At 44.9% G+C, this 22,781-nt stretch overlaps 1 protein-coding gene across 3 annotated transcripts in view; it reads right to left on the bottom strand.

Moving 5' to 3' along the window:
• Positions 1-4,922: 4,922 nt before the first annotated feature.
• The window catches only part of GPS1 (G protein pathway suppressor 1), a 34,055-nt gene continuing 16,196 nt past the window's right edge, over positions 4,923-22,781 (bottom strand). Inside the window, exons 1-15 of one of the 3 annotated variants that reach the window (XM_084837868.1) lie at positions 22,711-22,773; positions 20,817-21,020; positions 17,077-17,169; positions 14,776-14,957; positions 13,652-13,816; positions 12,676-12,811; positions 12,238-12,315; positions 11,365-11,425; positions 10,971-11,056; positions 10,600-10,694; positions 10,037-10,142; positions 8,494-8,574; positions 8,241-8,378; positions 7,456-7,590; positions 5,273-6,741 (exon numbers count right to left, since the gene is read on the bottom strand). In XM_084837868.1, coding sequence (XP_084693994.1) covers positions 6,667-6,741; positions 7,456-7,590; positions 8,241-8,378; positions 8,494-8,574; positions 10,037-10,142; positions 10,600-10,694; positions 10,971-11,056; positions 11,365-11,425; positions 12,238-12,315; positions 12,676-12,811; positions 13,652-13,816; positions 14,776-14,957; positions 17,077-17,169; positions 20,817-21,020; positions 22,711-22,743 — 1,668 coding nt within the window. In that variant the 5' untranslated portion in view covers positions 22,744-22,773 and the 3' untranslated portion in view covers positions 5,273-6,666. Of the gene's footprint in view, positions 6,742-7,455; positions 7,591-8,240; positions 8,379-8,493; positions 8,575-10,036; positions 10,143-10,599; positions 10,695-10,970; positions 11,057-11,364; positions 11,426-12,237; positions 12,316-12,675; positions 12,812-13,651; positions 13,817-14,775; positions 14,958-17,076; positions 17,170-20,816; positions 21,021-22,710; positions 22,774-22,781 lie in introns of those variants that run through there. The other 2 variants (XM_084837869.1, XM_084837871.1) reach the window with 2 other exon arrangements.

Below are 22,781 nucleotides of genomic sequence, written 5' to 3'. Positions count from 1 at the left end.
ACTCTGATTATCTTCTGTGGGCAAGCAAAGTCATTTTTTATTTAGAGAGGCATTTGGCCTCAAAAGCTGACTTGTACCATTGTAAATATGCTGCAATTGGTTTAGCTGGTGGTTGGGTTTATCAGTTTTACTGATATGTTTTACCTGACTTGTTTTTATGTTTTTGTTATTTCATATTTTCTTTTGTTTTCTTACTGTTAGCTACCTTGGGCTCCATTTGGTGCAAAGAAAAAATATAAATTTAACAAAATAACCACCACCACCACACCCCCAAACATCACAATAATGTCATTCATTTATTACCAGCCTAGCCCCGTTGTTAATCAGCCATTTAAAGAAGGTGCTAGTTATAGAAAGCAACACAATGGAAAAGTTAATTGGCATGGCCTTATCCAAGTAATAACTCCCTGGAACCTCATGCCCAAAACTCTGAAGTCCCTGAAGTGTATTGGAAAGAGGATTGAAAGTTGTACTTAGCCATAAGTGTGCTGTTGCCACAGGCCCTCACCAACTGTAGTGCCAGGTCAAAAGCAGCATAGCACATGGAACACAACACAGGGTCAATGACATTTACTGAAGAGCTTTTTGGGTAGGAAGGATTATTTATCAATTTAAACTCCCCTGGGGCTTTCCGAAGTACTACACACACCCAGTGGAGACATGCAGAGATCGGGGTAGGTAGGAATAGTTTATGACAGAGGCAGCTAGGCCGTATCATGCCACACACCAACCTTGCTGCAAATGCAGACTTCTTTCAGCAGCAACTTGTTCCCAGTAATCCAGTCTTAGGGAGAACAACCAGCCAACAGAGCTTAGAAACCTGAATCAAGCTTGTAGATCAACACTGTCACCCAGAACTGAGGATAGGTTTGGAGCAGGGAACCAAGTATGTAAAGGCCTAACACACACTTGAAAATCAGGGATACCTCAGCAAGACATGTTAATGTTCCAGTGAGGAGGAGGTTTGCGCATAGGTGGAACTTCCCCCACCCTCAAATAGGCACTAATGGGCGAGGACTCCATGTGCAAATCCTTTTCTGAACCAGGACAACTTCCTTCTTCCCTTTTTTAGTGATGCATTTCACCACAGTTGAAGCACTGGGTTCAACTTAAGAAGCTTATTGTCAGTCAGGTCTTCCCCCACCTCTTGCCACTGGTCCTAAAGCTTGGACTTGAAAAGAGGGGTAAAGTCACTTGATGTAACTTCAGCATGTTTACCAGCAAGGTGGGTTGCCATTCTGGTTACTTTCTGGGAGGAGTGTTGGCTGATAGAAATATTCAAACAAGAACTGATCAATGCCATCAACAGAGCCGATTAACAGCTGAAGCCAGAGGCAATTAACATAACCAATGAATTCTTACATCTGAGCTGATGAGTTGCCAAAACCATAGCTGGTTAATCAGGTAGAACCAAAATGGGTGGATCAATGCAAGCTTGCTGATTAGGACTTACCTGGTGATACACTCTCCCACCCCTGGGGTGTGGGTATCTGGGCTCCAATTCAGGGCCAAGACAGGAAGCCAGCATTTCTTCAATACCTAAAAAGTACCTAGAGTGGCATCAACAGCAGCCTCTTAAAATGGCTCTGGTGGCCTTAATAGCCAGCGGAGGCCCAAACTCTAGTGGCCTAAGGCGGCTATGTATGCCAAAAGAATGGAGAGTAAGGGGCAAGGGTGGGTGGGTAGAGCCATGTCAGCTTTAATCAATGCTTCTCTTCTCTTGCCTTTCTCTTGCCAGTGCTGCTGCTCTCAATGCCACTCTCCTGTTCAGTGTTGTCATCACCAAAAGACAGTCTTCCTGCCAAGGGTGAACCCAGCCTTGGCATGCAAAGACTCACTGAAGCAAAGCACCAGCCTCAGCCCCAATAGAATAGGCCTAGGGCAGACTGAAGTCAAACAGAGTCTTCCCTCTGTTTGCAAAGGGAAAACCCACCTCCAGCAGTCATCCCCCTGTGCGATGCTGGTACAAGGGAAAGAGCAAGACTGCAAGGGCTCGACCTCCAGCCCTAGTCTCGCTCCAACAGCACATTGGAACAGGTACATTGTCACTGGCTGGACTCTCCTGCCTTTTCCACCATCATAGGGTGTATCCTGTGCCCCTGCCTGAGCAAAAGAGAACCTCTTCAGCTTAAAGTTGGAATTCACAGAGTCTGGGTGGAAGCTGCGAATGTCAGTCTTGGGGGATGTCTGCATTTAACAAAGCAGATCACATAACATAGCATTCTTCCATTTAAAAATGTTGAATTGGCAACTTTTACAGGTCCCTATAACTATAAACTGTGAGCCTGTTCGGACAATTGTGGAGGGAAAAGAACCCATCACGGGTTCTCCCCCTGCCCCCGCACATGCCCATTTACATAAGTGCCCATGCTGCAGTGCAGGTTGGCATGTTGTCCGAATCCGGTGCGTGGTGGCGGCTCTGTACCCACCCTATAACCCCTACTGCCAGTCATGCGTTGTAGGGTGGGTACAAAGACACCCTCCGTTGTGTGCCGGGTCCGGACGACACACCAACCCATGCTGCAGTGTGGGTAATTATGTAAACAATGGGCATACACGGGTGGCATGTATGGGGGCAGAAGCCACGATGGCTTCTTTCTCCCCTGTGATCATCTGAAACTGGACTATGAGTTTATATTTCTTTTTTCCAAGAAACTGTTTTAGATGTTTTTGTATTTAATAAAGGCTGCAAACTGAACCACTTACATTTTAAATCAGAATTGCCCAGCTCTTCCAGTCCAAACCTAAAAATTAAACTATGTGTGGAAAACATCCTGTTTGCATTTACTCTCTGAGGGAATTTCTCATCCATTGTTTTTTGACTGTCTGTGAGGGGGCAAGTGAAGAATATACTTTTCTGTGGCAATATATATTAATATGGCACGCAAGGACTGGGTGGATTAAGGAAACAGTTTCACCATCAGGCAATACTGTTTTAGGCTGCTTTCAAGTATAGGCTCTATTTCACAAGTGACAGCAGTGGTAATTTCATTTACATTGCCCATTTCCCTCACAGATTTTGACAGCTTTATGTACTGGGAATTACTGTGCAATCACCACTGTGGCTCCCTCATGAACTGCTTGGTGACATCAACTGGAACCCAGATAAATGCCACTAGACACAATTATTTGTTTTGAAGTTATAACCTTATGCACACTTACATAGGAACCCCATTAATCTCAGTAGGACTTACTCCTGGAATAAACACACATAGAATTAGGCTGTCACCAGACCAGACCCTTTCTCGATCATTTATAAAATGGGCAGCATAGTAAACAATGCAACGTAATACAAAGCTTAAATGCACTTTTGATCTTTCCAATATGATGTCAGAGACAGGAATTTCCAGAGTTGCTCAAGTTGGAAGTGTATTGCTGTTTTATTTTATTTTAAGCTGCTGTGGGAGGCCTTAGGAGGATGAATGCCGGTGTAGCAATAAGTAAGTCAGTAACATGATGTTCCCGACTTATTAAGGCTGAGTTCCCCTATATTTGCCAATTATTCTTCCTTTAAGCAGTGGGCTTTAAAGCAGTGCACCATGCTAACAACTGGCCAAGAAGCGCAACACTTTTAAATGCACACATGAGCTTAAGGTCAGAAATGCAATAACGTCCTTCCCACATGACTGGAACCATTCACGACAGTCCCTTTCAGTGCAGCTAGGGAAAACATCAGTCATACAAGCATTTCTACTCATCCACTTTTACTTTCCATTTGAGGTGTAGCACATGGTCTGCAGAAGTTCAAGGTAGGAGAGAATTCTAGCCTCTCACCTTCAGGTGGTGCTACACACGTATTGCGTATTTAGAATGCAAGTAGGCCACACACAGACTGACACACTTGTCATTCATGTCCCAAGAGCTCTGGTTTTCATTTAGAACAAACCTGTCCACGCTTGTAGTCATGATCACTGCAGGGACGTGATAACGTAGTGGCAAAAAGTGCTTAAGGGCTCAAGACCCATTTTCATTAATATGTCAAAATGTTGTCCTTAAAACAGCTGCTTATCCATTGAAGGCAACAACTTCAGAGTATGAAGACTACAGCTGAAGTGCAGCATGGCCATTGAGTGTAATCTGACATTTGGCATGCTAACAACTCCAAATATGTAGAATAGCTGCAGCCTCCAGTTTACTTCCAGTGTGAGCCTCAGCAATGAATATATTACCTACACTTTGTCTAGAAGCTCTACAGTTCAATGGCTGGGATTTAGTTTTTCCAGAATTCATACTGTAAACAGCAGCAACAGTCCCCTTCAACCAGAGACTACCAACATTTCCCCCCTGTTAATGGGCTCTCTTCACTGAATGTTTGGTTTTCACAAGACTGTAGGTAGGGGTTGAGGAAAAATCCAGGTTTTCTCAATGACCACTAGTCACTTCCTCCTCCTCTGAAACTATTTTCAATGGAGACACGATAGATGTGGCCAGCCGCATGGTCCCCTTGTCCAGGCTGAGCTTTCACTGTTGATGAAAAGGTACCTCAGTTGTGGAAGGCCTCCCCCTTAATCTAGCCCTCCTTGTACATCATTGTTGATCAAACTCCTTCATAACTATACCAAATCAGAGTATTTCAACTCCCAACCCATATGATAAAGAACAGAATCTATGATCACTAAAAATTGTGAGTGGTGTGGATTCCTTATCTTAATTTGATCAGGGTTAGGGAATACATTATGGAGTATGTCAGCCTTTCAAACTCAATGGGAATTTCTCCTTTCTGCGTCATTTTCCTTGCTTAGAGTTCCAATAATCAGCAAGGGTGTTTTAAGTTAATTTGATTGAGGCAGCCTATTTCTCTGAATATTGAACAGCCTTTTCTAGACTGCCTGCAGGGCTTTGTGAATTACGCAGGACAGATTCTGATAATCTCAGCTTTCATTTAAAAAGAACACAAAACCAAATTTCTAGTCCTCCTCATTGAAAACCAAAATTTATAAAATTACTGTAATAGCATTCATCAATGACTCAGCAATTAAGGAATGTATGGGTGGGATTGTTTCAAGAGGGAGCCAGGACTACGGAAGTACAACTGGTGCCAACACTACCACCTTTTTAGTGCCAAGTCAAAACATTTTTACTAGGTCCAGGCATTTTAATTTAGGTATGCCTGTTAAGCTGTTCTAGTTTTAGCTGCTTTTCAATTACGTTATTATGTTGATGTTCCTTATTGTTTTATTATATATCCTAGTGTGACTAGGATTCTGGTCATTCTTGCTGGTTTCTGTTTTGTATGGCTTATTGGTTACGCTGGTATCCATATGGCTGAACAGGACTTTAGAAATATTTTAATAAATTAAACTTCTTTTACCTCCTTCTATCTCATACAAACAACTTCTGCAAAACCCCAGTGAAGCAAACAGAATAAATATGGGCCACGTAAATAGATCTGTGTCATTGATTCTCTTCCATTTTTTTTTATAAATATGATACTTTTCTATGACAATTACCTAATCTTCATACTGCCTGGTCAAAGACTGCAGGGTCAGCTTCTAACATCAAACCCAGTTAAGGAAAAGACACATTCAATACCATCTGAAAGGGCTGCAATTCAGCCATGCCTTAATTTACCGCAGTTTCTGCAACTGCACACTTCATGTACCTCTCATTTCCTCAGACATCTGTGTTAGAGTATTGTCTTGTTTCCAAGTCTAGAGAAGGGGGAAACAAACAACCAATGCTCAAATCTGCAATTATCTTTACAATTATGCTTTTAATGCATAGGTGAGAACTTTGTTTTAAACTAAATAGCATTAACAGTGTCTGTAGGAAGTCTACTGAGTTGTCAAGGGCTAGGTCCAAATTTGTTAACTTTGTCCCTGGGGTGAACCCCAATGAATGAACTCCAAATGGAAGTAACTGCGGCATATTCAAACATTTAAACTATGTTCATAACACAATCCGAGTCTGACCTGTGATCACAACCCCTTCTTTGTAAAGGATAAATAAAAAGAGGTACCAGGAGTGGAGGCCACCGGGCAAGGTCCTGTCCAGATGGAGTTGGAGCCACTGCCATTTTACCCCCTTTGTTGGTGCCCAAGGCAGCTAGAAAGCCACCACACACTACAGCAGTAAATCTGGATGAGGAACATCAAAAACAACAGCCAAAATCAGGCCAGGGGATGCGAGAACAAGCCGGGCTTTTAAAATGGGAAGAACAGATTGACATGGAGCTGACCCAGGGTAAATGCAAACACAAGCCTTGTGGTGAGTGAATAGAAATGATGCCAGGTTTCCTTTTGGTGCTGCTCAAGAGGAAATCTCCGGGTCTAAGACCATGGGTTTGTGTGAATGAGAAGTTCTATAGGAACACACTTGTCCCTCCAAATTCATGCTATATATCTTTTACTGAATGGAAACTGCAAAGCTCTGTTGGCAGCTGAAGGAAGCCAAGATAAGCCTCTGTTTGTAAAATACTCTGGGGAAGGGACAAGATGCACCCAGCACTCACATGCTCGCATATTCTTGAAGTGTTGCATCTAATGGAAGTTTCTGTTCTAAAAGGAATCATCAGACTCTAAAGGCATGCCCCCGACAGTCCGGCCCCTCCCACACCTAGAGAGTCTGAGAAGGCACCAAGGGACAGTTGGTGGTGTGGACGCTGGATGATACACATGGCCCTGGGTGTGGTGGGGAGGAAGAGTCTTTTGACGAATTAAGAGAGCTTCACATGTTGGTGCTCATCCGGGACTGGCTGTTTGCTGGAGTGAGTTCACCTTGGCTTCCTTCTCTTGGAGGAGACTGCAACAAGAGAAAAAAGACACCACAGGCCCAGTGAGCTGGACAGAGACCCTCTCACCCAACCCACAAGTTGCCATGGCAGCAGGCAAAGGGAGGAAAACCCAGGCCAGATTAATACCAACTACGGTCACCCAACCCTGTCGGAATAATCAGGGAAAGGAGGAGCATTTCCCTGCCTCAGAAGCAGGGGGTGGGAATCGGCAATTAAATAGCCCTCATTTTCTCCTTAGCAAAGAACACTGGCAGCCGAAGCCTAGCACATCTCTCACACTCTCATGAAGAATCAGGAAGCTGTTGCAGAACTGAATGCTTTGGGGCACTCAGTCAGCACATGGATGAGCGAGGTACACGTGCGTCCTCCTGCAGCAGCCTGCAGTTTCCTTGTGGACCTGCATTTTGGCTATGCTCATCTTGACCTTCAACGTTGCAGCTGCTCCAGGAATTGCTGGGTTTGTACTGAAGCAACCAGATACTTAACGCCCCCCGCCCCCCGAAACATCTACCTAACCTGCTCGTGGCCTGGAAATAATTATAGGCTAAGTAAAGCTATTCAGGTCATTAAGGTGAACAACTGGTGGTGGTGGCACCTAACAGCTTGGCCACAATGCTCTCACTGATATTTACCACAAGCCTTCTTCCCCCAGTACCCCCAGCTCATCAACTAATCTATTAAGTCGCAAACCCCTGCCCCAGATTCAGAGCCACTTTGCTGACCTTCACATGGATCTGATTGCGCAAGACAGCGGCTCTTAGGATCATAGCTTTGGCGCGACGCTGGAACTCCTTCCCCATCAGCAAGGACTTTTCAAAGGTGGTACTGCGCTGGTCAACATCCCGTGCATATAAAATCTACAAAGTAATTAGAAAGTTGCTGGAGAGACCCAGAAACATTTGAGCGGCTTATGGCATCATTTGGGACAGCAGCCATGCAAGCACCCGAGGTTCACCACAGGTGAACACAGCAGCAAAAGAATGGCTGGAAGACAGGACCCTGAGGAGGGCCTTTGTAAAACAGAATGTGAATATGGGACTCCAAACCTTTACATTCTAAAAAAAGGAAGTTTCCAGAGTTTGTGTAGGGAAATGAAATAGTGGGACCAATGCCTGCTGAAGGCTCAGAAGCCAAAAGGGAATTTGGACGGGGCTTCTGATGACAGGGAAGCGTAGCTTGTGCATTCTGCATAGCTCTTTCCCACAAACTTACAAACTCCAACCAACTGCTCCTCAGTGCCAAACCATTCCAATCCCTGCCAAACTATTCTAAACTTTATGGCAACTGGGCTTTCAATCAGAGTATTCAATCTAGGCCTGTCTGGTGCACAATGCAGGCTTTATTTTGATACAGCACTGGCTTCTTTTGATATGGCATTTAGATTTTAATATTGCCTTACAGCACTGCAGCAGCAGGAATGTGTGAAGCATTTCGCACTTTACCCCTAGTAAGCCGTTCGCTTTCAGCAGCAGCCAGAAACATTAGCTTGGGTGCGACTGATACTCACCTTGCTGTGAGAGTCTATTCTGGCATTAATCAGTCCCTCTAGGATTAGTTGGGTGAGCTCATCCTCCAGGGCTGCCACTGTGGTGTTGAATGCAGTGGCCATCTTGCGCATGTCTGCTGACACATACGGGCTGAAATACTAGGAATGAGAAAGAAGTGTAGAAAAAAGGAAAGTGTCCATTAATAACTCTTTGCACGGTGTTCACTGAAGGGCAGAAGGAGAGAATCCCACCACTTAAGCGGATGGCAGTTACCTGGATGAGAGCTCGATTTCGGATCTGGGTGTAAAGGGTTCTCACATGAGGCGCCAGGTACATATCCAGTAGCAGATTATCCTGTGCAGAATAAGGATTATCAGGAAGAATTCACACTGAACACTCTCCCCAGACCTTGACCCCATGCCCCCTGACACAGCAAGAGACAACAATCTGTGGAGTCAGCAAAATATCAGTACCAATGGAAGGTACACATTACATCTAGCTAGTTAAAATTACGAAGGCAGTGCCTCATTTTCTTTAGGCCTGCCTCATTTTCTCTAGTTGCTATAGCAATATTCCATCTCCCAGGAGAAGCTACAGAATATTTACGCTTACTCTGCTATTAACCCAGGAGAAGCTTAATCCAGCTAGCACTGAGAAGGGGGACGGTAAATCCTGCCACTCTCCTTTGGCAATTTCTGAACAAGCAACAGTCTCAATGGAACAGCCAAAGGGAGTTTTTGACAGGGAAACAAAGGGAAAGCAGAGAAGAAACTCATTAATAGGACTGAATTCACTATCAACATAATGTAATTTTAGACCAGCAAGTAAGCCGACATGCACAGAGCTTTCCCCTCCAGCAGCATTTATCCCCTTCCCTTCCTTTCTGCATTAATGCAGGCACGCGGTTTTAAATATTCCTCTTTTTTTATTTTTCAGTCTGAGTAGTTTGCAATGAGGCTGCTACTAGAGGAGGTGAACACACTGGCTCAGTTCGGAAGTAATGCCAAATCATGGGTTGCCATTATATGAAGAAGCTCAAATCAGGATTGTAAACCTAAATGTGGTCCTAATTTACAGGGAAGAGCAAACCATAATGTGCCATTATGGATGTAATGGGAAAGTACAGTTTGCCTCAAACCAGGAAGCAACTATTTAAGTGGAATGTGCAAACAGAGGATGGAGCACACGAATCCAGCACTTGCAATCTAGGCTCAGTCATGTGGCACCATTATGGTTTGGCATTACAACTGAAGTCACTCACTCAGTCCCTTCCTCACAGCTGCGTATTTTATGCTTCCACTCCAAGAGTACACTTGCCAGGCAGGAAAGGGCTATTAACCCTAGGGATGTCAGAGAAATCCACAGCAGAACCAATGAGTTTGGATGGTCATGAATCCGACCCATGGATTCTGCACCAGACTGGCTTTCCCCCTGTTGGGTGGATTCCGTGGCCTTGTGGACCATTTTTCTAACTTTCCCAAATTTTGCGCAAATTTTGTTGTAGAAAAATACACAAAAACTTACAGAACACCCAAAAATGTGCACTTGCCCCATAAGCTAAAGTGTGAAAATGCACATTTGGGAGAAATTTCCCCATATTTGCATGTCTGAATTTGTACGAATTCGGAAACTAAAAAAAAAAATCCGATTCCAGCAATGGGCGGACGACAGAACGAAAGGCGCCTTGACAATCGGTGAAACACAGATGGAACGGATTTTACACAACCTGTACGTCCCTAATTAAGCCAACCAATACAAATGCTGCTGCAGGCCCTTCTCAAAACACACAGGGAATGCTCAAATCCCCAAGACCTACCTTCATTTCATCCAGCATTTTGAGACACGAGGCATATTTGGATTCATAGAACTTGAAAATGATGTCACGGACCTGCGGTTCCAGCTCCAAGAAAAGTTTGAAGGAGCTGCAGATACAGCAGGAGTCAGAGTCTGAAGTCAGCTTTTTCCTAAACCCCCTTCAAATAGGCTAGGATTGCTCTCCCCTGCGAGCATGCCAGTGGACTGGACTGTCCATTTTTATGGTGACTGAGAACCCTTAGTGCCAACAGAGCCAATAGATTCTGCTGAATCTTGGCTGTGTGGGAAGGCATGTCAGGCCTGACTTGGGGCTGCGCAGTTCTATGAGTCTCTGTCGTGGCACTTTTTCTTTTCTTTTTTTAAAGAAAAGCAGCCACAGGAGACTGAAATTGGAAGCAGAAGACTAATGGCAACAGAGAGGCTGCTTAATCTCTTCCTTTCCTGCCATTTGTCTCTTCAAAGTCTCCACCCCCACCACACACACACACACACACACACACAGCCTGCAATGGAGATATAGGATACTAACAGAGCAAAGCACTCAAGGTCATACAAACCACTCACCTGCTGGAGATGACGTTACGCTGCAGTTCCTGACGGTCAAAGGTGGCCAGTGCACACAGGCCACCGTATACAGCCACATTGCTAGGAGAGAGCAGCTAGAAAGAGAGAGAAGAGGGAGCCTCTGAAAAGTAGCACTTCCAGCATAGCTACAGTTGTAGCCCAAAGGAGAGCTAGGTGGTGTGAGCCATTCTCCTGGTTCATATACCCAAGGAAAAGCTGGTCCTCAAGACACCCAAGAAAACCAAGGGAGGACACAGATGTTCCCTAAAACAGGGCCAACTTGGGACAGGCCACACCTGGGATCACATCTGCCATTCTCCCTCATTCCAACCCCACAACTTGCCATGTTCACATCTCTTCCTCACCCTTACCTCAGGGAAGTCACAGTGATCAAACGAAGCCAACAGGAAGCACTTTGCCGCCTGCTTGTATTTCCGGGCAGCTAGTTCAGCCAAGCCTAGGAACCAGACTTAGTTAGTCTTTTGTCCAGGACACTAAGGGCATGAGTTGGGAGAGACATAATGCTAGGGTCATACAGAAAACATGGGGAGTAGCTCCAGAACTATCCACAGTTCTAGGGAAGGGGGAACTAAAACTGCAGTGGCTACCCTTGGGTCTTGGCCCTGCATAACCCTGGGGTAGAAAATTGGAGAGGCGAGGAAGAAGGATGATTGTGCCTGTATAGTGCACTGCTTGCACACAGCAAGTTCAGACTAGCACAGGGGTAAATACTCTATCCACAAAGCAAGTTAATTGCTCACTCACCTGCAGCACATTTCAATTTGGTGAGGATTGCCTGTGTCTGGCTGTCACGTTCTCCTCTTTGCTGAAGGGGGGGGGGAGGCAGAGAATCAGCAAATGAGAAGCAGCTTCTTAGCTAATTCCTTCCCTTAAACATGCCTGAGGAAACACTTGTGCTGTGCAATCTCCTGGGCCCCCAGGATAGCCCAAGCTGCTCATCTGAACAGGCAGATGGGTTTGCTCAAGGCTCAAAAGAGGGAACAAGTGCACAACCCATCTCCAAGCAGAATGAGGAGGAAACCGGGTCTCTGCTCTATTTAACTAGGGGGACATCTGAACCCTGCCACTACCTTGAAATTCAGTATCAAGTAGTTTGTTCTCACAGTCCTCCTCCGAGGCAAAGAATTAACATCTGGAGGCACTGAGGTAGGTCAGACATGGAGAGTAGGGGGTGTTTGCCAGCGAAACGGTTTTCCCCTCCCACCTGCAGCCCCTCCATATGCCCCAAATCTGCTCCGGAGGGTGGGAGGACCCGCAGAAGCAGATTTGGGGGGTGCACGGGGGAGAAGAGCAAACAGAAGTCTGCTCACATGTCATAAGATTTAACCCTTTATAGTCTCAGGACATCAATTCAGGGCACCTGAGGACATACTGAGAGCCCATGTAGTTTAGCAGTTACTCGGGTTCAAATCCCCACTCAGCTGTGATGCTCACTGGATGACCTTGGACCAGTCACACTCTCTCAACCTAATCTACCTCACAGGACTGTTGTGACGCTAAAATGAGGGGAACCTTCTACGCTGTCCTGAGCTCCCTGGAAGAAGGCTGAGATCCATCTATAATAAACAAAACAAAATAAAAGGCACAGACCTAAACGTGTAGTAAAAAGCGTACTACCTCTGCAATTTCTGGTGTGGATTCTGCCTTGCTCACATAGCTCAGGACGTGGGACCAATTCTGAAGATAAACACTGACCTGCAAGGAAAGAAGCAGAAACACCTCAGCACTATAGCAGGAGTGAAGTAAGAGTAAAGGTGCCACCTGCAGGCCATTCTGTGCCTCTGTAACAGAGGCAGCTCTGAACAAGGAGATGTGTCCTGCGGGGTTGTCCTAGCCAGCAATTAACAGCTCGTTGGGACCCCTAGAAATTTTGTTGATGGATCATCAGGCTGTATGTTTTGCGGGCGGCAGCGGGAGAGAAAATGAGGAGTTTCATAATGTTGGTTATGTGTTGGAATAAAAACGTGTCTTGGTCAACAACAAAATTCCACTGGTGTCTGTCCTCATTTCCTCCTTGCCCCGCAAAAATGACCACTGACACATACTGCTCTTTACCTTGATAACATTGAGGCACATGTTAATAACATGCTTTGCACTGGTGCAGTAATCGCGGGCTCGTGAATAACATTTGAGGGCATTGCTGAGGTCCCCACAATCCAGATAGTGATCTCCCAGGTCATCATGGCCTCTCCTAGAAAGAAGGGACAGGGTGGTGGCAAAATGAATGAATAAATAAACATGCCAAAGCCCAAAACAAAACCATTGCCCAACCCTCATCCAACAAGTCCAGCTGCTGGATAACATGCTTTGGTGAAAGTATGTTCTTGTTCTGGGCTCACAGATACTCAGAAGACAGACATTTCCATAGATTTTGGCAAGCTGCAGAACGAGGATGCAGCACCTATTTCCAGAGATTCCGCACTCTCTTTTGTTGAGCAGATTTAGAAAGGTTTCTCCCAATGCTCTCTTGCTACAAAGCCCTCTGTCCTTTGCTCCCAAAGGAGATCCATCACTCCTTCCACACATTCACTTTGTTGCAAAATATTCACAAGCCCACCACAATAATAATGTAACGCAGCTTCTATAGAAATGATCAGAGTAGAAGGAATTTATACAACTCGCTGAAAGAGCACAATTCATTTGAGTTGCAAGATCTGGGTTTGGGGAGTGAGGGGGAAACAATCCAGACAAACATTTGACATCCGCAAGGTGGATTCTGGAATGGTTCTGTGGGTGCAGACATGTGGAAATCTTTTTGCCTGAATAGGCTGCCTGTGCAAAATTTCCACATAGAAGAGTCCATGAGCTGAAGCTGGATTTCTCAACAGGTGTACTGCATGGTACATTCTACCACTGAACGGTGTGAATGATGCATCCCAGCAAAAGTGGGGGTTTTTTAAGTGTGTGCAAACCCACACAATAATTTCAGGAGGCACCTTGCAAATGCACAATGTTATTCTGAAATAGACTTTAACATTTGTTATTGTTGAATCTGGACATTTTTGTTGCAGCTGATCTCACTGCACATCACCTGATGCTTTCCTTGATTGAATTCCCTTTATAGTTCTTTAGATCTGTGTCGAGCTTTTCCAGCTTGAGAAGAGCTTTTTTGCGTGTCGCTTCAACCCATGCTGTGTCTAGAGGAGGGGGCTCCATCCCTCCATCTGGGACAGCATCAGGTGTGTTTTGTAATTCTCTGAAAAGAAAGCAGTAGACAGACAGCAAGTGTGTGTGAGTAACACATAATCAACTGATATCTATAGCAGTAAGTTTTAAGAATGGAAGAGGACAGTGTGTAATCCTGCTGGTTTCAGAAGATGTTGATCTTCTGGTCAATGAAAATACTTTCGATTCAAAAAAGTAAAAAAGAGCCGATTAATACAATTCCATAAACACACGGTCCTGTTACTAAAGAAACAGGGGAGGCCCATCACATTTATAACCTGATGGCTTAATGACAAGGTAGGAAGATATACTAGAGGTGTAGTATAGCAGCAACTGCACCACATTACGCTTATTATTATCAAATGGCATAGGTCACGTGGACACAATAAAAGGCAAGGCAACAGAAGTTACATAGTGTAATCCTTGCATGTCTACTCAGAAATAAATTCCACTGAGTATAACGGGACTGACTCCAAGATAAGTATATATAGGGTTGTGGCCACAGTAACTGATGAGTACATAGTAGAGCAACTGGAGGAGGAGGAGGAGGAGTGGGGAGTGGGACCACCTTGCTTCATCACTAATTTCAGCTAAGGAACAGCAGTATGTATGTGATGTAAGGATGATATCCCAAGATGATAATGGAAGAACCAGGAAGATTAGAAGCTGACTGGAGTGTTATAACTACACTAAGTTCAACTTTTGGCTGAATTGCTCCTCCTCCACCCCACTTTTTTTTCACAGACATTTTCAACTATGGACAGTGTCAGAAAAAAAGAAAACAAAAAGAAAGCTCCCTCTTTTGTTTAGATGGGGTGCACGTATTGATTTGCAAGACATTAAGGAAGGCTAACAACTGAAATTATAGGCAGATGCAGTTCAAGAGGACTACGTTCTATGCAGAGTCACTTGGGCCGTATGGAGGCTCCCACAAACCAGAGGTTTCCTTTTCAGTGTTATGCCCTCTGAGCCCCTTATCCATCTTAGTACCTGGTGGCTTCAGTCAATTTCCGGTGAATTTCTTCATAAACATCAACATTGAATGTTCTTTGGACAAATGAGAGGGCCATCTTGAGGGCTTCCACTCGCAGCTGTGGGCAGTGGTCAGCAATGAACTGCAGCCGCTCGATCCTCATCAGGCCGCTGTAACTTGCTGCATACTGCTCCAGATCCTGAATGCCCCAGCGGAGAGAGATGTCACTTACAGTGGAGTGGAGTGCCCTAAATATCAAGCTGCTTCTGCTTGCAGTTAAGTCCAATGACAAGAGAAGAAATATACAGTTCCCAGGGGGGATGTCTGCTCTTTCGTTCCTGCCTCTTACAATAGGTAGGAACCATTCCTAATGGATTCTGCCATTTTATGACTATGACCTAAGTTTTTAAATCTTATTTTTGTCATTTAATCTGCAGGGCAGGGAACTGTGCACAAACAAGCGACTTAATTTGCAGTTCCCAGATTAATATACTAACTGGAATACAGTTATCCCTCAGGCCTAGCTTTTCCATTTTTTGTGATGCAGTTCCAGGCTCAAACGTTGTGTACAAAACTCAATATATTAGGGAAAGATGCATACAAGATCCGTATGTTAGAGAAAGTTGCATACCCCCAAACTGTGCATTTTCATGTGGTTTAAAAAAACAATCTGCAGAGCGATGCCGAAACTGGACGGAATGGCCTTATGATCAAATACATGCAAAACTGACAGAGATGGGATATAGACTGACCAACTCTTCTCTTTCTCTGCAAATTCATGTATTGGTTGACATGATACTATTTCATCCAAAAAAAGAAAAAGTAACAACTGTGACCAATTTGGCACAAGTTTATATTCAGGTTCAAGTGGTTCCCCCTTACTAACAGATACAGAGTAGACCTCCTCAGTACTGGGAATTTGTGCCTGTCTTGGCCTTGGAAACAAGAGGATCCGCAAGGGAAAATCATATCATAATGATATCCTCAAGGATAGAGGCTTAGAAAAAGCAAGAATTTGGGTATACAGGTACCATGGGGATGCACTGTTTCACAATAGGGCGGACTGTGCATGAAATTCATGTACAAACACTGGTCATCAGCCAGCTCCGTGGGGTGCTGCAATAACAAGAGTTGGAGCCAATGGTGAAAAGGTCATTTATTCTCCTTTCACCCCTCATTCTGTGCAGAACCTGCTGCACAGCTGTTTTGTTTCAAGATCAACTGAGGAAAGGACAGATAAGCATCCATATGTTCTGAGAGCAGGACAGGAGAGGGTCAGGAGTTAGAAAATGGGGTGGCACTAAACCCGCTACATACACAAGCCGCCTTGTGGACCTTGGTAGAAAGGCAGGACATTTCTAATAAGTAATTAACTAAGGGCACAATCCTTGCATGCTTAGACATGAACATGACCCACAACTCTGAGCATTCCACTGCCAGCACGGCTTTCTAGCACAGGACTAAATGGCCTCTTCAGAACTGTTAAAGTATCAACTGGTATAGTGTACTGGCTAGGACTCCAGAAGTCCTCAGTTCAAATCTTACCTCTGCCATGAACTCACAAGGTAGCCTTAAGTAAGTCATCATCTCTCAACCTCAACTCTCTCATCTGCAATATGATAATACTGACCAGTGTGGTACAGCGATTAGAGTGTTAGAGCGGAACTCAGGAGACTCAAGTTCCAGTCCCACTTGGCCATGAAGCTCACTGGGTGACTTACTGACTAACCTCAGCCTGACCTACTTCACAAGGTTGTTGTGAGAAAAAAATGGAGCGGAGGAGGATCATGTATGCTGCCTTGAGCTTCTTGGAGAAAAGGCAGGATATAAATGTAACAAATAGATAAATAACCATAATAAGATAATGTGAAGCACTTGGAACATTCAAAAGCACTGCCTAAATGTGTTACTTTAAAAAACAGCAAGAGAAGGGTGTAATTCAAATGCTGGTGGCTATAAAGAGAAGAAAAAATGTGGGCTGCTTCTAATAAGTAGTCTGGGAAGGGTTTCTGGTAGTTGGAATCCAATTTTGTCCAGCCCCCATATGCCACATTCTCTGGAAATACCAACATTTCCCCAATATCTCATGTAGTCCCCTTGCTGCACTACCTGAACTCATTTTTACAGCCTAGATAGGCAAGGCAGAAATCTGGCAAGCAATGCATAATACACAGATAAACATGTGGTTGGCAAAAGCGGCAAATAAAATAATACATAATACGTAATGTTTGCTTGATGACAGATGCAGAATCTATGTTTTCAGCAGGTAATTCTGAACAGCCCAGCTTTGGTTGCCATTGCTGCCCTCTAGCACGTACCAGAGTCGGGTTCTCCACCACATAGTTGATATCAGGTGCATTTTGCTGATCTTCTTGCGGGTCTACATCAATCTGCATGGGCTCCACCGCACCCTGAAACAACAGTGTTAGTGTGAAACAGAAGCTAGAAGGCTCCTTCCCAGCCCCATGGGAAAGAGGTTCTCATGCATCAGCAGATACAACATGGCTAGAAATGGAAGCATGGGCCTTTCACATCTATTACTGGATGTAGACTTGCAAGGAATACAGCTCCCACGTCACATCCTTCATTCACTCCATAGATTGCCCTGCTTTGAACAGCTTTTCATGGTGGAAAGCACAGACGTTTGGATGGTTTTCCAAACAGCAGAAATCACAGAAACAAAAGGAAGATCCAAAGACAAGCACGGTTACACCTTATCATTCAAAATTCATCTATTTCTACAAAGTCCTGACATAATGACATGTTCATTTTCAAGGATCAAGGTCAATGGAACAGGTTGACGTTTGGGATAAAAGTAAATGGGATTTAGCAAAACAAAAAAGGGGGTACCTCTCTTGCTTCACAGTTCATTCACCCAGGTTTATACTTAGGTGTTTATAAAGCCCACCCCATCCTGAAGGCCCGGAGCAGGTATCAATATACTAAAAAATGTAGAATGGCTCTTAAAATTAAATTAACGGTCAGTAAAATTCAATAAAATAGCTGAAAAGAATATTAAATCCACTAATCACCACCACCACCACCCACCCCCAATGTGCAAATGTCGACTCTCAAAAGCCAGCCCAAGAAAGATGTTTTGGTTTACCGAATCAGGTGTTCTCCAATTCTGCAGAACCACAAACCCCGCACAATACATGCTCTTGTTTGCCAATCAATGAGTGTGGAAGCAACATTGATCAAACTTAAAAGACCCTCGGCTGTAAATGGTGTCATTCTGCAGATGCAAGTAGTTCTGTCAACAGAACTGGGAGGCAGGGCAATTCCCCCTCCCAGCCTTGCGCTCTCAAAATCTGGTCCAGAGGCCTGGGAAACCCTCCAGAGCAGACCTTTGGGCAGTGTGGAGGGCTGTATGGGGAAGGACAAAGGGAGAACGTCCTGCTGCAGTGGCAGACATCCACTAGGCAATGTTGGATTTAAGCCATAATGGGGCACAGGCAGTTTCTTAAGTATATTTGGCACCAAGGTGTTTGGAGATTTTTATGTCAAAATCAAATATATGTACATCTCTACAGTACCACCACTGACATGGCTGAAGAAGTCAGTGATATATCTTAAGACATTATGCGCAAGTGAATCTTCATAGAGTGACTTAGGGAAATACATGTCTTTTGCTGCCAAAATTTGTCATCCTGATCAAAGCCAAATGTAGGGGCAGGTGATCCATGTGCTGGGCCTGGCAAGACAGGATGGGTGAGTATCCCCCACCCCATCATGGACCATCTACTCAATGACTCACTTAACAACTGGAACAAACAATACTAAGTTCATGTGGCATGAATAAACATGGATTCACAGTTCCTAGCCTGCATATTTATCATCTTATATGACAGGGATAAATCATGTGTGCAAATCATGCATCCAAGTCATGAAATGGGCTGCAATGCAATATGATGGTGGCATTCAGAAGTTGAACAAATGGTGCTCCTTGCCTGGGTGTAATTTGGTGTAGGACTGGCCCTGATGCTACTTAGAACAGAAGTCTCAAATGTCATCTCTTGTCTTGTGTTTGGCAAAACCTTGATCTAAAGCAGCCCTCCCCAATCTGGCACCCTCCAGGTGAGTTGGACTACAACTCCCAGCATCCCCCAGCCAGCTGTGTATATAATGAAGCCCTGACAGGATTTTTTTAAATGAAAAGCAGCTTTGGGAGGAGAAGGGGTGCTTAAGTCTTTAGCTTCTGGTCATTCCCACCCCACCCTCCATAAAACTGCCTTCCCTCCCCAGCTGCTTTTCTCCCTTTAGGGTTCTAAATACATAACTCCCCTTGTAGACACAAATCTGGAAGTGTGCAGGGGGGAAAGGCAGCTGGGGCGAAAGCAACTCACAGCAAAAAGAGAAAGATGGACATGAAAGAGTTCAGTACCCCAGCCTCTCCTCTGTTCAAAATTGCAAGCTTCCAAGACTGCTTTTCATTTAAAATACACATATACACAGCTTAATTACATGCATTATGTGTAACATGTAGTTTGTACCCATGTATGCACCCTAGTACATAACTCAGAATCCTCTGCAACACACAGAAGTTCTGTGGCAGCTGTTTTGATGCAGAAAGGGTGCCCTGAAAGAAGAAAGGCTGAAACCCCCTGGTCCAAAGAAAGATCAATCATTTTACACCCTATCACAAAACCTAGATATGTATATGGGTAAAATAATGCTGCTAAATCTGAAATGTTTCTCCATCTCAACTTAATATTTTTAACCTTCTGGCATAAGGCTTATAGTTTCAGAGGAAACTAAGGAGGCAGGGAATTATCTACTAGAGCAGGGATAGGGAATGTGTTGTTGGATGGCAACATCCATTACCCCGAGTCAGCATAACCAACGGTAAGGGATGATGGAAGCTGCAGTCCAATACATACTCCCCATCCCTGCGCTAGAATTTTCAGATGCTAGAAGTTGTCTGGTTACGAGTAAATGCCTGAACCATTCCTAGGTTCACAGCTCTCTCCATAGCTCCCAGATCCTTGTCATTTTTTTCCATTGACCCCATGCCAAATATGGACTGGGAAGGAAAGAGACAAGTTGACTTCTACAAATTTGCCCAATTTTGCATGTTAAAAGTTGCAGAATGGATACGAACATATGACATTACCTTAACAATGTCAGACAATTGGTTCATCTATCCCAGTACTGAAGGGGTGTGTAACCTGTGGCCCTCAGGACTACAACTTCCATCATCATCCCTGACCACTGGCTGGGGTTGACGGGGTTGGAGTCCAAGAACATCTGGATGGCACAGGTTCCCCACTCCTGGTCTACTCTGACTAGTATTAGTTCTCCATGGTTTCAGAGCCAGGCCTGCTGCCTAAGATCTTTCACCTGGAGAACCCAGGGCCTGAACCCAGGACCTTCTGCATTCAAAACACATGCCTTACTACTGACATGCCTTTCATGGAAATTTGGGAGCCTCTGGACAAAGAATTTAAGGAGAATTTAACATAGAATTAAAAAACCCTTATAATGAACAAGACTGATGTTGGAACTCAAATACAAAACAGATTACTCATCTGAAGGACTGCTTGTTCCCATTTGAACCAGCCTGATTGTTTAGGTCTTGAATGGAAGCCCATTTCTGGGTGCCTCCACTTTCTGAGTTGAGGTGGGTGGGTGGCTTCCTTCTAGGGAGAGGGCCTTCTCCGTGGTGGCACCTCATTTTCCAACCCTTTCCCCATGACCATTCACTCATGCTGCCTTTAGATGCCAAGTAGAATTCTTGTTGTTTTCTTGGCTTTAATGTGACCGATTGATCCTGCTGCTGTTTTAATTAATCTGTTGATGGCTTTGCTTTATTATATTTTATTATTTATTACAATTTAATCCCACTCCCTGGTCTACCAACCCACCTATCTGCTCATAGGCAGCAGGCCACAGGTATATTAACTAGGTGCTCAAGAACACGATGCAAAATCCCTTGTCATTTGAAAGAGATGTATCCATTTTAGAGAAAGGAACTGTTTTAAACAAATATGCCTTAATGCCGGTAAAACTCAAGTCATTCTCACGCAGGCATCCTTGAGTGCTTTCTCCTTTGAGATACCTCATAGAGCAGGGTGCAGGCTGATAAGCAGGCACTCAGGCTGAAGTCTCCAGATGTACCTGGGAGGAAGAGGTCTGACCTACTGCTGCAGGGGGCGTTGTATAGATCTGTCACTGACGAGGAAGCTGAGCTCGGAACTGAACTATCCCTCATCCTGTCCTGACTTTCTGTACGCCCTCGCCCTGACACAGAGCTCGGCGGCTGCTAAAGGAAAGAAAGGAAATTAATGCTTCTGCAGTCTGAAGTTAAATCTGCATTTAAGTTCTAATCTTCAACTTTAAAAGGCCAGCTTCGGGGGGAGGGGGGATAGTAAAAAATGCTACATGCTAGCAGAGATACACATATATTTCTGCTGAAGATTCATAATAAAATACATTTTAGAGAATGCCCTATAGCAGAGATGGGGAACCTCCAGCCCACAGAGGTTCCCCATCCAGCCCACAGAAGCTTGAGCCCAATGAGAGGGCAAGTGGGGATGATACATGCCATATGAAGCCAAGAACTTGGCCAACACTGCTCCTCCCAGTGGTGGCCAACTTCCTTTCATTGGGCTGAGAGAGGGCCCGAGAAATTAAAAATGCGTAGAGGGATGACATAAGTACATATGGCCACGCCCACCAGCATCATCCAACCCACGGAAGGCCCAGTGGGTAGCAATTTGGCTTTGCACCAAAAATCTGTTCCACAGCCATGCCCTATAGGATCAAGTATGTTGTAGTCACAGCATTGGCCCTTATGCAAATCCTATCCTAAATGAAGACCCACATGTAGTTAAATTAGAAAAGGAAAAGTGCGACTCATGAGCTGCAGCTTGGGACACAGGTTCTTGAGTACTAACCTACTTACTTATTTCTCTTTAAGGTGCTTTGTCACTGCTACAGCAGCCAGACCTCTCAGAACAAGAGAACATACTATATTTCAGACATGTTGTCTCTGTTGATTTTGATCTTGCCACTCTTTGGAGGCCAATGCACAATTAGGGAGGCACACCCCAAACAGCCAGTTTACTTTAAAACACACACACACCAGCAGCATTATCTCATTATTCCAACTTTCTAGTGGTAGTACTTATTTTCTCATTATGTGAGTTTGCTGGTAAATACAAGATCTGTAACCAAGACTAGGGGAGCATTTCATAGTCAGGAGATGAAACAGGTTTCCGCTATTCAAGTAATTATATTACAGCACCCTTTGAGCCATCAAAATCGTAGATCAGGATGTGGGGAAGCAATGTGGGGACAGACCATTCAATGAAACACATTTTCCCAAATTATGTTATAATCCTAGTGTACAATTGATAGGGAAGAGGATGGGGAATATTTCTTCATCTTAGAAGTTTACACTGAAAGATCTTACGAAGCATCCAATCTAAGCACACCTACTCCGTTCCAAGGACTACGTGTTTTTAATCTTTTAAATCTCATGACACGGTGCGGCTTCCACCCGCATAATAGAAAACCAGAAGCGGCTACTTTCCCCAATCAGATATTCCAGGGTACGCCGCAGCACTGGTGCCCTCGGAGGTCCCTCTAGCGGTTCCTACAAAAGGGGGACGGGGCAGGGGACGCACAGCCAAATGCATGTGACTGCAGGGCAGGCTGAGGGGCCTCTTCGCTTGGCCGTAGCCGCAGGCGCCCTAATCCAGACAACGGGCCTAAGTCTGCGTCCGAGCCGGCCCGTTCGTGCTGCTCATCCCCTTTCGACCCTTCCTCAAGGATTCAGCCTGGGCTGGCCACCCAGGGAATGACACGCGCGCTCTTCTGCCGGAGGAGCGCGACCCTCGGCCGTCACCAAGCAGGAGCCTTCCCACCCGCCACGCGCGCTACCCAACTGGCCATACAGGCACGCGCCGCTTGAAGAAACCCCAGAGCGCCCCCCGAAACTTCCTCGATACCTGTAAATTAAAGACTTGAACGGGTAGCGGCATAATGACCCTCGCGCCGTACACTTCCGGGTCACTTCCTT

The sequence above is a fragment of the Heloderma suspectum genome, chromosome 2 (assembly GCF_057233095.1).
Source record: "Heloderma suspectum isolate Gila_16-S chromosome 2, 16-S_ref, whole genome shotgun sequence".
Taxonomy (NCBI): domain Eukaryota; kingdom Metazoa; phylum Chordata; class Lepidosauria; order Squamata; family Helodermatidae; genus Heloderma; species Heloderma suspectum.
Note: the sequence above shows the minus strand (reverse complement) of the source record. Positions and strands in the feature narration are given on the sequence as shown.